This window comes from Procambarus clarkii, chromosome 82 (assembly GCF_040958095.1).
Source record: "Procambarus clarkii isolate CNS0578487 chromosome 82, FALCON_Pclarkii_2.0, whole genome shotgun sequence".
NCBI classification, from domain to species: Eukaryota; Metazoa; Arthropoda; class Malacostraca; order Decapoda; family Cambaridae; genus Procambarus; species Procambarus clarkii.
The window spans coordinates 10,087,755-10,103,227 of NC_091231.1; the positions used below are offsets into that span (position 1 = coordinate 10,087,755).

At 44.3% G+C, this 15,473-nt stretch overlaps 1 protein-coding gene across 3 annotated transcripts in view; it reads right to left on the reverse strand.

Moving 5' to 3' along the window:
• LOC123748995 (neuronal acetylcholine receptor subunit alpha-10-like) overlaps positions 1-15,473 on the reverse strand; it is a 92,302-nt gene that overhangs the window by 7,511 nt on the left and 69,318 nt on the right. For all 3 annotated transcript variants that reach the window (XM_069316102.1, XM_069316103.1, XM_069316101.1), the window contains exons 4-8: positions 14,681-14,725; positions 11,726-11,835; positions 9,441-9,621; positions 6,465-6,619; positions 3,465-3,664 (exon numbers count right to left, since the gene is read on the reverse strand). In XM_069316102.1, the coding sequence (XP_069172203.1) occupies positions 3,465-3,664; positions 6,465-6,619; positions 9,441-9,621; positions 11,726-11,835; positions 14,681-14,725 (691 nt within the window). The remainder of the gene's footprint in view (positions 1-3,464; positions 3,665-6,464; positions 6,620-9,440; positions 9,622-11,725; positions 11,836-14,680; positions 14,726-15,473) is intronic.

The following is a 15,473-nucleotide window of genomic DNA, read 5'->3' on the forward strand; positions in this document are numbered from 1 at the left end:
GTGGTGATCATGTCCCCCCTAACTCTTCTGTCTTCCAACGAAGTGAGGTTCAATTCCCGTAGTCTCTCCTCGTAGCTCATACCTCTCAGCTCGGGTACTAGTCTGGTGGCAAACCTTTGAACCTTTTCCAGTTTACTCTTATGCTTGACTAGATATGGACTCCATGCTGGAGCCGCATACTCCAGGATTGGTCTGACATATGTGGTATGTGTGTGTGTGTGTGTGTGTGTGTGTGTGTGTAATTACCTAAGTGTAATTACCTAAGTGTAGTTACAGGATGAGAGCTACGCTCGTGGTGTCCCGTCTTCCCAGCACTCTTTGTCATACAACGCTTTGAAACTACTGACGGTCTTGGCCTCCACCACCTTCTCACTTAACTTGTTCCAACCGTCTACCACTCTATTTGCGAAGGTGAATTTTCTTATATTTCTTCGGCATCTGTGTTTAGCTAGTTTAAATCTGTGACCTCTTGTTCTTGAAGTGCCAGGTCTCAGGAAATCTTCCCTGTCGATTTTATCAATTCAATGTGTGTGTGTGTGTGTGTGTGTGTGTGTGTGTGTGTGTGTGTGTGTGTGTGTGTGTGTGTGTGTGTGTGTGTGTGTATGGTGGGGATCGGGTGGGTTGTGGGGTGGCGGGGTGGGGATGTTGGGAGTGTGATGGGGGGGGGGGGAGGAGGTTAAGTAGAAGCTTACTAGGAACGAGGCTGTTTAAACAGCTTCAAACAACGCTGACATTGGTCAAAGCTTCGCCTCAAGTCTTCACCATCACCAGCCCATCCTATTGATCAGTAACATACAACCTTTCCTCGCGTTTGCCTTACATCTCCCTATATTCCCCTCGTCTCTTGCCCATCAATTTACCGCTACTATCCCCTCAACTCCCACTACCTTCTTTTTTTACCCTCCTCTATCACCCACTTTCCTTCTACCTTCCCTTCTCCCACGGCCCATCTCTCACCACTGTGTGCTGGTTAGCATTGTAAATGTGTGGCCACGTCCGTGGTAGAAAATAATAGAAGAAAATCACTGTCCCTCCACAACCCCAGTAGGGTCCAGGGGGCGGTGAAGGGGGGGACGGAGGGGGGCGGTGAAGGGGGGACGGAGGGGGGCGGTGAAGGGGGAGGGCGTGTGAAAGTAGCACGAGGGGGCGACAAAGCCCTTGATAAGAGGAATCTCATAAGTCGACGCCCCAGGGGGACTCACCCTTTCACCTGGCCTCCAGGTAATTTCCCCTCACGGAAGGGAGGCCGGACCAGCCGGCTCCTCCAATAAAAATGGCTTTTCAGTATTATACAGCGAATTAGCGGAGTGGGAGGAAGGTGGGGAAGAGAATGTGAGGAGGAAGAAAGGTGGAGAGGCAGGAAAGTGGAGAGGAGGGAATTCTATGACCCAACCAAGATTCGAACCTGCGTTACCAGGGTCCACTGATGTTACGAGCCAGTTATATCATATTGAATGATTAACTGAATCACAACGTATTTAGATATAAGATGATAGATATTAATTATATATCCATATGGGATTAATAAAGATGATAGGATACATCCATGCCTTTGTTGTCTGTGATTGTATGAGAGAAGTGGGATGTGTTGTTGTATGTATTAGTCAGGTATTAATTGTGGCGGATGTGAGGGGGCGCAGGCGCGCAGGTTTGACGCTAGGTGGTACTCTGGATCGTCTTGAGAGGCTGACCGGAACTAAGGGATTAAGTGGAATACCAACCCTGTCAAATGAGGTGAATGGGAATTTTGCTTCATGTTTTTATTTGCCCAGAGTCGGTTGTAGATCTGTGGAGTCGCACATTAAGTGTGTGTGAGTGCTATTAAGGCCAAGTATGGTGTTACCTCCTATGTAATCACACACAGAGATCACACTAACGTGATGCATCAAATGAACAAATCCACAAGGGCCGTGACGAGGATTCGAACCTGCGTCCGGAAGCATCCCAGACACTGCCTTAATCGACTTCAACCCTTTTACCCTGTCGTAGCTCAGTCGATGAAGGCAGTGTCTGGGATGCTCCCGGACGCTAGGTTCGAATCCTCGTCACGGCCCTTATGGATTTGTTCTCCTATGTAATGTTTAGTCATAGTGGAGATTTCCATGCTTGAAGGACACGTGATCCATCCTCACATCTGGCGGACACGCCGGCCTGCTGTCACTCACCTCATGTTACATTTACAATAAATAATGTGTTGACCAGACCACACACTAGAAGGTGAGGGACGACGACGTTTCGGTCCGTCCTGGACCATTCTCAAGTCAATTGTGAGAATGGTCAGTGTGTGGTCTGGTCAACATACTTTAGCCACGTTATTGTGACTTATCGCCTGCAATAAATAATGTGTACCGGTTAGTTTTCAGTTAGGTACTTACGCTATGTAGTAAGTTATTCATATACACATTACCTGCGAGGGTATGTTCACTCCTTAGTCTGGCTTACCAGTATATGTTGTTGTTGTTAAAGATTTGCTACCTGGAACAAAGTTCCAAGTAACACGGGCTATGGTACCAGTATAATTTACTCAAGTCTGTAATTTGCTTGGCTGAGGCCAACTGGGCCGGCCTACCAGTTGTGTGTGGGAGCAATACCAATGTTTATATTCTATGTATTCAGCTAGAATATATTCACTACTGGTTTTGTTTACCCAGTAATTACCAACATTGTATTACTAAGCAGTTCTAAGTAAATGAAGTGGGGCCTTGAGAGATTAGGAGAGATAACCTTATTAGTAAAATAACTAATTTTGTCAGTGTAACAAGGATATATTAGAGGTTATTCATTTCTGTAACTAAACTGTGGAGTTATTAAGCCATTCATTTTGATATATGTGTGTTATCTGACTTGGCCAAATTACTGGGCCAGTCCCGTGTTTATATTTCGTGTCTGTATGACTAAAAATACTTGTATGACGCGTTTTGTAAATAATACTGGAAATAGTTGAGTTACGCTTTAAATTATCCTCCTCGCCGTTTTCTGGTGCCTTACGGCAGGGAGTACTAAACTATTCTCGAGCCTATAAATTAATTAACGACACGTAACAACCCCCTTGTGTACACAGTAACAATACCATTTCACCAGCGATTGTCTATGAGTACTGGTTAGTCCTGCAGCTCACTGCATGAGATCTAAGACTAACCAATTCCCGGCAACACTCGTGGTGAAATAAGGCACAACAGGTTTTCATCATATCCTAATACATGCTCAGGTCACGCTAAGTTTACACATGTGAACAAAATATGAATGATCCGCCAACCATAAATCACCAAGAACTCTATGACCCGACCACAACAGTTGGCAATAACCGCGTTCAAAATATATAACATATAACACTTCCTGCCTATTAATAAACTCACCAATGAGTTATCAGGGGGAAAGCGCCAAGCCATTACGACTGTATAGCACTTGGAAGGGGTCAGGATAAGGATTTGGGATGGGACGGCGGGAAAGGAATGGAAACTCACCAATGAGCGGGATGGACTCCGAAGTCTCTGGCATCTTTTCAGCGATGGCGAGCATGAAGACGCTGAAGGCGAGGAGGACGGTGACCCCGAGGGCGATCTTCTCCCCGGAGTCCGGGGGCAGACAGAACACCAGCAGCGTCAGCACCGACATCATCATACAGGGCAGCACCACATTGTACATGTAGTAGAGCGTCTTGCGTCTGGCGCACCATGGAGGGGAGAGGGACAACACTGTTAGTGCCGGCTCCTGCAGCGGGCTGTCATTACGTTATTGGTCAAGTTAGACGAGTAGTGGACTAAGGTAAAGGAGTCCAGTTAGATGATGAATTGTGGAGGTGTTAGATAGTGCTGGTGTTAGGGTTATAGTGGAGGTAGTGGTGTTAGTGTTAGTGCTGGTGTTAGGGTTAGTGTTAGTGCTGGTGTTAGGGTTAGTGTTAGTGCTGGTGTTAGGGTTAGTGTTAGTGTTGGTGTTAGGGTTAGTGTTAGTGCTGGTGTTAGGGTTAGTGTTAGTGTTGATGTTAGGGTTATAGTGGAGGTTGAGGTGTTAGTGCTGGTGTTAGGGTTAGTTTTAGTGCTGGTGTTAGGGTTAGTGTTAGTGCTGGTGTTAGGGTTATAGTGGAGGTAGAGGTGTTAGTGCTGGTGTTAGGGTTAGTGTTAGTGTTAGGGTTATAGTGGAGCTAGTGGTGTTAGGGTTAGTGTTAGTGCTGGTGTTAGGGTTAGTGTTAGTGCTGGTGTTAGGGTTAGTGTTAGTGTTAGGGTTATAGTGGAGCTAGTGGTGTTAGGGTTAGTCTTAGTGCTGGTGTTAGGGTTAGTGTTAGTGCTGGTGTTAGGGTTAGTGTTAGTGTTGATGTTAGGGTTATAGTGGAGGTAGAGGTGTTAGTGCTGGTGTTAGGGTTAGGGTTATAGTGGAGCTAGTGGTGTTAGGGTTAGTGTTAGTGCTGGTGTTAGGGTTAGTGTTAGTGCTGGTGTTAGGGTTATAGTGGCGGTAGTGGTGTTAGGGTTAGTGTTAGTGCTGGTGTTAGGGTTAGTGTTAGTGCTGGTGTTAGGGTTATAGTGGAGGTAGAGGTGTTAGTGCTGGTGTTAGAATTATGGTACAGTGAAGGAAACATACCTGGCCTGCTGGACGGGTTCCTCTACTAGAATGCTAAGAACATTGAAAGCGTGAAGCAAGAAATCCCATTACTAGCCAGTGACGAACCCATCCTGACCTTCGGCTGTATGACAGGCAAGGAAAGTATCCAACAGAAATAGGGATTACGTGGAAATAAGAGAATACGTGTTGTGGACTATTAAATGGGATTAAGAACTTTGGAGCGAGACAGTCCAAGATAAGATGAAGCAGATCATAAGGAGAGGAACATAAGCTGTGAGACCAAACATTCCAAGAATAAGAGATAAAGGTTCTTGGGAGATAACATGGATCAACAAGCACCGTTAAGAGATAACCACAACAAACATGATAAAGCTGATTCAGATGTCATAATATAACTGAAATAAACACAATATGACACACAATAAAGACAATAACCACAACAAGAGAAGCAATGAAACAAGATAAAGTTACACTACACACCTGGCCAAGAAAGGACAGCTCCTTCATAACTACATTAGAAGGACTACATGACTAAGTGACGAGGCTAAATAAGAGAGTACGAGAACAAACACAAACCGATAAGGAGAGCTGAGAGAACTCAAGGAAAGCGTCCAGGTATTCACAAGTGAGTACTCAACAGCTCCCAGTACAACAAAAGGAGGTAAACCCGAATAAGATATGTATAAACAGCGAGGGGTAGCAATAGAGGAGGAGGTAGAGAAACACCTGAAGGGACTCGAAGGCTTGACAACAAGGAGACGAAACAAAGCCGCACAGGCTTTAAGACGGGTGAGTTTTCCAACAGCTGGAAGACAGCTGTTGTACTACCAATATACGAGGGGGGACAAGCAGGAACTGAATCACAGGTTCGTGTTAACCGACATGCATACCTTGCATATGAATGGACCTTGATTTTAAATAAGCACCGACTTGGCATTAATATAAGGAAATTATGTCTGACGACCCAATTTGAGTTGGAGGAAAAGTTGAGAGTTAACAGGTAAGAGAGATGAGCATCAGCAGAGTGCATCTTTCTATATTGTTACAAAGACTTTGACATAGTACTGAAGAGTGAGAGAGAAAGAGAGAGAGAGAGAGAGAGAGAGAGAGAGAGAGAGAGAGAGAGAGAGAGAGAGAGAGAGAGAGAGAGAGAGAGAGAGAGAGAGAGAGAGAGAGAGACATTCGTAGGCAGTAATTAGAAGACAAGGTAATTAAGACAAAGCGATAAACCACTACGACAATATGACATTTGGAAGAGAGGTAAGGACAAGGATGTGAACAGGATGCCGGGAAGGATTGCTACCCAACCACTCGCACCATCGAGGATAGAACACCATCCTGCAAGAAATAGGGCTGTCCCTCGCAGTACCAACCAGTCCAAGTGCTTGGGTAAGTTAATAAGAAATGTTGGGACATATGAAGACTAAAGAATACTTAAAGAAACCCCTCAACACAACACAACACGTAGTAGTTTCGAAAAGGGTTACTAGAAATTAATGCCACTAAGTGTAATGTGACGAATAAGGAAACTTAACATCAAGCAAGTTCACAGTTGAGTGGATTACCTTTCAGAACTAACTGTGAAGATGATGACTTACCTGATGGTGATGGAGATAGTGATGTCAGAGGGAGATATATGAGATGATGGTGTGGGAGATGGTGGCATAGGTGATTGTGAGTGACGTCAAAGGCAGATACATGCCACATTGCTGATGTCATAGAGATGGTGCGGTACCTAATAGTGATGTTGATAGTGACCTCAGAAAGAAAAATAAAAGTGTCAGACCTAATGGTGAAGGTGATGTCAGGAAGTCAAATATGACAGTCATATCACATGGTGATAGTGAGGTGAGCAGACACGAGGAAGAGAGCATCCTCCCTGACAGTGGCATGAGATGGTGACCTACCTGATGGTGATGGTGATGGTGACGTCAGGGAAGGGCTCGGGGCAGCAGGAGTAGTATATCACGTTCCGAATGATCTTGGCCTCCAGGAGCTCCCACTCGCCGTTGGGGATGTAGTTTGTGAGGTCGACCTCGGCCGTCCTGTTGGTCACGTCCACCTGCACCACATTATCCAACATTATCCTCCTACACACCTCTAGGCCTACCAACATTATCCTCCTGCTTACATTCCTCTAGGCCTACCAACATTATCCTTCTGCTTACATTCCTCTAGGCCTACCTATATAGTCCTCCTGCTTACATTCCTCTAGGCCTACCTATATAGTCCTCCTGCTTACATTCCTCTAGGCCTACCTATATAGTCCTGCTTACATTCCTTGAGGCCTACCTATATAGTCCTCCTGCTTACATTCCTTGAGGCCTACCTATATAGTCCTGCTTACATTCCTTGAGGCCTACCTATATAGTCCTCCTGCTTACATTCCTCTAGGCCTACCTATATAGTCATCCTGCTTACATTCCTCTAGGCCTACCTATATAGTCCTGCTTACATTCCTCTAGGCCTACCTATATAGTCCTGCTTACATTCCTTGAGGCCTACCTATATAGTCCTGCTTACATTCCTTGAGGCCTACCTATACAGTCCTGCTTACATTCCTCTAGGCCTACCTATATAGTCCTGCTTACATTCCTTGAGGCCTACCTATATAGTCCTGCTTACATTCCTTGAGGCCTACCTATATAGTCCTGCTTACATTCCTCTAGGCCTACCTATATAGTCCTGCTTACATTCCTTGAGGCCTACCTATATAGTCCTGCTTACATTCCTTGAGGCCTACCTATACAGTCCTGCTCACATTCCTTGAGGCCTACCTATATAGTCCTGCTCACATTCCTTGAGGCCTACCTATACAGTCCTGCTCACATTCCTTGAGGCCTACCTATACAGTCCTGCTCACATTCCTTGAGGCCTACCTATATAGTCCTGCTCACATTCCTTGAGGCCTACCTATACAGTCCTGCTTACATTCCTTGAGGCCTACCTATATAGTCCTGCTTACATTCCTTGAGGCCTACCTATACAGTCCTGCTTACATTCCTTGAGGCCTACCTATATAGTCCTCCTGCCTACACTCCTCTAGGCCTACCAACATTATCCTCCTGCCAACACTCCTCTAGGCCTGCCAACATTATCCTCCTCCCTACACACCAACGTTCCCAGCACAGTCTGCCACCTACACCCACGCACAATTTTCTTGAAATGTTGCTCGTTTCAGCCAAAATATTTTATAGTAAGAGCATAATACAATTGTTGTGACTATTTAATTAGGAGCTGGTGCGCATGAAGGACGTTTGTCCGGACGGATTGTTGCCCTTGAAGAAACTTATATGTCGGAAACATGTCTCCTCTTTCCCTCCCCCCCCCTTTACCAGCGTTACGAATATAATTCTCTCATTCTTTCTTTGTAACCTCCGAACTTTGTGTAGTTTTGCAAGCTGGTGACGAGTTCAGGTTTTCCACACTGGGACTCGCTTCTTCCCTTCATCCCAGGCCCGGTTCCCAGACCCGTCCTCATATTCCAACTGGCTTAATGCTACCTTCTCATAATTTACTGTCTTCTCTTCACCTTGTACAATCAATCTTGGCCAAGATGAAGGTCAGTGCATTAGTCTTGTGCATATTGAAGGTAATTGCATCAATATTTTGCAAGATGAAGACAAGGTATCAATATTTTGTAAGATGAAGATAAGGGCATCAATCTTGGGCAAGCTGGAGTGGTTCTAAAATATTAGTTGAAGATAATACCAATAAAGGCAACAACACAGAGATCCATCACAATATTTAGGAGTGAGATGCAGCAAATTATTAAGTTGCTCCAAATTCAAAAATAATTAATAATACAAAATACGGATTTCCCGCCGAAAAAAGACCCTTCAGAGGACTGCACACACACACACACACACACACACTTCCGGTCGTTGAAAGAGTATTACACAGAAACGTTTTTCTTAACACTTATACATGTCATTACAATAAAGACTGGATTAAACAGGTCCACAGTAGTCAAAGTCAATCTTTTTTGGGGGGCATAAAGTGATTAACATTTTGTTTACGAATTGAAACGTGATGTAGACCAGACCACACACTAGAAGGTGAAGGGACGACGACGTTTCGGTCCGTCCTGGACCATTCTCAAGTCGACTGTCACATTCACAACTGTCACATTCACAATCGACTTGAGAATGGTCCAGGACGGACCGAAACGTCGTCGTCCCTTCACATTCTAGTGTGTGGTCTGGTCAACATACTTTAGCCACGTTATTGTGACTCACCGCCTGCAAACGTGATTTATATTGGGGAATAAAGTGTTAACATCTTTACTATCATTCACTCACAGCAAGGTGAGAAAACCAGAACTCCTCTTGCAAGTCGGTCGTCTTCACCCCTGGAGGGAGGGAAGGAGCGACGTTTCCTGTGAGTGTTAAGATATAGTTCCATTTACGGCAAATATATCTGACAAAACCTTCAGCGCGCGACGCCGACACCCGGCCAGATGTACGGCGGTGTTGGTGAGGACGCCCCTGGCTCGTCCACCCCTCTGAGGGACAAGGGGGAGCTAGGGGCGACCCTCACTCCACCGCTACGAGCGGATGACGAGGGACGGGGGAGCCAGGGGCTCGCTGCTTGACTGCTTCATCAGCGTCAACATCGGCCATGAGCCACAACACGGCCATCAACTTCGCCTCCCAGCGTTGGCAGGTTAGGAAAGACGTATGGTCAACAGCCTAAGGGTTTTGTCTGCCGCCCAGGGACATCATACTAGGGTCAGCAGCTCTGTGGTGTCACTCAAAGGCTCAGAGTGCCATATCCATTCCTCAGACCATATCCATTATCATGAACCCCCTCCCCCCAGCAACAACCCCCTCCCCTGCCCCCACTTACACTTCCCCTTGCCCATGCCCCTCGGAGAGACTTACCTGAAAGCCGTCATAAATCCAGGAACCGAGTTTGAGGATACAAGTCTGGTCGTCGAAGGGAAAGTAGGTGACGTCGACGGGGCAAGTGGAGCGGAATTTGGTAGGCGGAGGCCAGAAGACCTTGCCTTCGTACCCCACCATAGCTTTGCTCTGCATGTAACCCCTCGTGTAGTCGTCAGCGCTGCTCACACACAAATTATGTTGGGTTAAAAACGAGACCTGTGACAGATATTTTCACAGACACACACACATACACACAACCTCACAACACACAGGCTCAGGAACCTGTACACCTGTTGATTGACGGTTGAGAGGTGGGACCAAAGAGCCAGAGCTCAACCCCCGGCAAGCACAACTAGGTGAGTACAACGTTCATAGTAGGCATCCATCAGTCTCAGGAGACTATGGAGTTGCGGTCTGGTTGTCTGTCCGGAGTGGCCTCTCCAGGGCGCAACCAATTCATATAGTCACATATATACTCATATATACTACAGGAAATGGATGGGACAAAAACAGTGGGACCAGACAAAATATCGTCATGGGTACTAAAAAAGGCAGCTGAAGCAGTGTGTAGCTCAATTGCCATGCTATTTAATTCCTCTCAAGAAACGAGAGAACTTCCTGACTGTTGAAAAATAGGTAATGTGGTACCAATCTACAAGAAAGGGGGAAGACAGACACCGTTAAACTACAGACCTGTATCACTAAAAAGTATCCCCTGCAAGTTGCTAGAGAAACTGACCCCAAGCAGGCCAGTAGAACATTTAAAACATACATTTTGTCTCAAGGCACCAGCACGGTTTTAGTTAAGGTAAACCCTGCTCGGCATAGTTTCCAGAGTTCTACAACAAGATGACAAAAATCAAACAAGAGAGGGAGAAATGGGCAGACTGCATATTCCTCGACTGTCAGAAAGCATTTGATATGGTCCCGTATGAAAGACTCCTACTCAAACTAGAAAAGCAGGCTGGTGTATCGGGAAGAGTCCTAAGCTGAGAGTATCTCTCAGGTAGGAAGCAAAGGGTTTTTAGTGAGAGCAGAACCATCAAAGGGGAGAGAGAGAGGTCACGTGTGGAGTACCACAAGGGTAGGTTCTAGGGCCCATCCTTTTTCTGTGTCAATGACCTGGCAGGAAATTGGCTCTGTCATATCAATACTTGCAGATGATACAAAACCAATAAGAAGAGTCAGGACAGCAATAAATTGTGATACATTGCAAATGGATTTGGACACACTTCAGAAAGTGGTCTGAAAAATGACAGGAAAGAATTAAACATAATCACATGCAAAATTATGAAGACTGGAACAGGGGTGCGAAGACCTGTACAGCAGTATAGGATGAGGGGAAAACAGAATCTTTAATAAGAAAAGCAGAGAGACCAGGGAGTGGACATAATCCCCAATTTGATGCCAGAAGCCCACATGAGCAGAATAACAACAGCTGCATATGACATACTGACCAACGTATGGGAATCCTTCAGAAACTTGGACCAGGAGGCTTTTGGGGCTCTATATACAACGAAGGTAAGACCAACTCTGAAATCTGCATCCCTAGCATGGAACCCTTACCAGTACAAGGAGAAACTAGAAAAAGTCCAAAGATATGCAATGAGACCCGTTCCTGAGATGAAGGGTTTGAGCAATGAGGAAAGGCTGAGAGCACTGGATCTTACCACACTATAGGACAGGAAAGATAGAGAGGACATGATAACAACATTCTTGGGAATGGAATTCTTGAGAAACATTCTTGATTCTATGGAAAATTAACAAAGTAGAGAAAGCAACATTGTTCAAAGCTGGGAACAGGAAACGAGAGCTCATAGAAGGAAACTAGAGATGTAAATAAGTTACAGAGACGTTGGAAAGAATGTCTGTCAGTGCTGGAGCTGTCAATAAATATAACAGGTTAGACGTAGAGGTCGTTGAATCTAATTCGGTTAAAATTTGTAAATGTAAATAGGATAAAAGAATGAGAAATGAATGATTGCATTAATCTAAGTACGTTCAGAAGGTGGAGCTAGGAGCTTAGCTCAACTATGTAACAACATCTAGGTGAGCACACACACATACACACACATACACACACACACACACACACACACACACACACACACACACACACACACACACACACACACACACACACACACACACACACACACACACACACACACACCCCCACCCACACACACACACACACACACACACACACACACACACACACACACACCCACACACACACACACACCCACACACACACACACACACAAAGTGAAGCCACTCACTTGTTATAGAGCACAATGTCTGGCAGCCATATCTTCTGACAAGGCAGTCTGATGGTCTCCAAGCCGTTGTAGTCGTTCTTGTCCCACTTGAGGAGTTCGTCCACCCACTCCTGTCCACCACCACAACACTTTACTAAACTCTAATACACCAACAATATCATCACATACAACAGCATATTCTAGCACCTCTTTATCTAACACAAGAGCAGTGTTACTGATCATTTAAATATAAGGTAAACAAAACTGTAGGTGAGAAGATAATGAGAACTTTGACAAGTACAACATAAACACTTAACTACAAACACTAAAGTGTTTACACCTGTCACACTTTATATCAGAATATCGTACTAAAAGGCATATATTTTCTAATCTCTCTCTCTCTCTCTCTCTCTCTCTCTCTCTCTCTCTCTCTCTCTCTCTCTCTCTCTCTCAAATAAAATGTACATTTTCTATTTAGCCTAACGATCACTCCTGCACATTAAGTGGTAGTACGCAAGAGTGATAGTATATGTAATAAATATATGTAGTATATGTATTACATATATGTAGTATATGTATGACATATATGTAGTATATGTATGACATATATGTAGTATATGAATGACATATATGTAGTATATGTATGACAAATATGTAGTATACGTATTACATATATGTATTACATATATGTAGTATACGTATAATATATATGCATTACATATATGTAGTATATGTAATAAAGCAAATATTACCCAAGAATTTGCTTTATTGGTAATACAGAGAAATTTAGATCAGTGCAATTATTATTGAGAAATTATATTCCTTGGAAAAAAATCATGATAAGTTCATCAAAAATGTTCTCGAGAACAGGAAATAACATGAACAGACAACAAGGCTCGAAGAACAGCACTCACACTCCATCCAATTCGGAAAATCTGGAGAGAATTTAGAGATTACAAGCAGCCTATATCGGTATATTAAATACAGATAAATCCTTCTGAAAATATGTAGGCTTATTTCCACCCATCCGTAAGTCAGAATCACGTGAAGCTGCGTCATATTTCCCGCGCTTTTGACGGTGACGCTGTACCATAATTTCCGCGCTTTTGGCCGCGAAGTTGTACCGTATTTCCCGCGCTTTTGGCAGCAAAGTTGTACCGTATTTCCCGCGCTTTTGGTTGTGAAGTTGTATCATATTTCCCGCGCTTTTGGCCGCGAAGTTGTACCGTATTTCCCGCGCTTTTGGCCGCGAAGTTGTACCATAATTCCCGCGCTTTTGGCCGCGAAGCTGTACCAGATTTCCCGCGCTTTTGGTTGTGAAGTTGTACCATATTTCCCGCGCTTTTGGCCGCGAAGTTGTACCAGATTTCCCGCGCTTTTGGTTGTGAAGTTGTGAAGAAGTAGAATTCGAGTGGAATTTTGTTTTGAAAATTATTGAGGAATCGACTGACAATTCATACTGTAGATAGACAGGTCTTCGACTGGGGATGGACGAGATATCTGTCCAAGTGAGGCTCTTGGGCGGGATATCTGTCCAAGTGAGGCTCTTGGGCGGGATATCTGTCCAAGTGAGGCTCTTGGGCGGGATATCTGTCCAAGTGAGTCTCTTGGGCGGGATATCTGTCCAAGTGAGTCTCTTGGACGTGATATCTGTCCAAGTGAGGCACTTGGGTGGGATATCTGTCCAAGTGAGGCTCTTGGGTGGGATATCTGTCCAAGTGAGGTGGTTCGGGGGATATCTGTCCAAGTGAGACGTTATTGTGGATACAGCTAGCCGCTGCCTCGTGTGGACCAAATAGGCTATCTGCAGTTTCCTTTGCTCTTATGTTCAAAATATCTGTCCAAATAGCCACCGCGATGTTTCCGCATTTAAAGTAGGCTCTTAAAAACGAGGAAGCATATTTCCCAATATTCTTCGTTTATCGAACACGTGTTCGAATCTCGACCAGGATGGTACACACCTGCTCAATAATTCTAAGTTATTACCCCCCTCCACCACACACCTGACACGCACTCCGTTAATATATATCGAGTTGCAGCCATATGTATTTTACGTTGCTTTATATACGTGCAGGAAGTGACGGGTTCTGGAAGAAACTTGAGGATGAGGCTGTTGTGTCTAAACAACTGGACGTTTTAACAATATTTATGATACAATACAGGAAGAAGGCCGCAACGCAGCGGCTCTACCTGCGATTACGATCAGGTAATAACAAATAACTTATAACACATATGCACTAGAAGAACATCAGCAACACACACGAAGCTGGGGAATATTGGAACAGCCCTCAGAAGCCTGAATCAGAAGTCTTTCATCAAATTACACACGAAATAGCCTAAGCTACTCTATCCCTTTGAGATATATTTTTTTCTTGTCTCAATAAACATACTTGAACTTGAACACCACCCACATACACGTCCCTGTCTGAAAACACTACAGAGGTTGGAGAATGAAATTTCATTATTGAAAAAAAGGGTTGCGAGAAATGGAGCTGGAAAAGAGATGACAGAAAGATGACATGATTAAGACATTCTAGATTGTTTGGGCTTAATAAACAAAAATTGAAATTTTCAGCATGAAAAGAACATGGATGGAAGACACCAATGATCCTGTGGCATCTCAGGGAAACATTTCCTTAGTGTGCATGTTGTGAGACCTCGGAATGAACCACAAGTTGGGACGGTAAAAGCTACTTCCACTTAAAGTCTTCAAAGGTTATATATAGTCCCCATCGATGACCCATAGCAAATACGGCGAGGGTCCCCAGTTGAAGACTGATTCTTCGACCTCAAATACGTCAGTATAAATTGGAGAGTAATTTATTTATCTCTCTCTCTCACACACACACACACACACACACACACACACACACACACACAAGGCTCGCGTGTAATACACCAATAAACCCAAACATTCTAGGCCAGGGAGCCTCACCCTGGAGCCGCTCCATGTACCCAACTCTGTAGTCATCTTACCTGATCCAGCCAGACGTTAGTAGTCAGCACCTGGTTCTTCTCATCCTGCGGCAGGCGTGGAGACACGCGGGTTAATGTACACATACTAAGCGCTTATAATATCCCACCACACACACATACAACACAACCACAACATTGCTGCAATGTTGTGGTTATAACCTAAGGAACAGGTTGTAGTTACGTTAGGTGTACGTTGAGATATAACCAGACCCCTGACTCGCACATCTCATATTAGCAATATATAATATATTGTCTCCAAGTGCCTAGCTTTTTATATCTATTAAATATGTATTAAAGAGAAAGCTAAAGATATGAATTAATAAATAGAGCCATGCATAAAGATATTAAAACTATGAATATCTCAATAAATACGATTATGTGGAAGGTTTATTTTTAAGGTGATATTCACTAAAGAATGTTCTTTGTAAAGCGTTAAGGGACTAGAGTGAAAAGTGTTCTCGCGTTGTAAATATGTGGGTTATTACATACGTTGCTTAAATGAATCTGATAGGCATTTGTTTGTGTGTGTGTGTGTGTGTGTGTGTGTGTGTGTGTGTGTGTGTGTGTGTGTGTGTGTGTGTGTGTGTGTAATTACCTAAGTGTAGTTACAGGATGAGAGCTACGCTCGTGGTGTCCCGTCTTCCCAGCACTGGATTTAACACATATCTCTCAGGCAGCTATCCAAACTCTCTCCTTTCACCAGTCAGCCCGACAGATGTTGTGTCCATCATACATTAAAAACCAAAGCTGGGAACATCAGTGAAATACCGTGTGTGTGTGTGTGAGTGTTTGG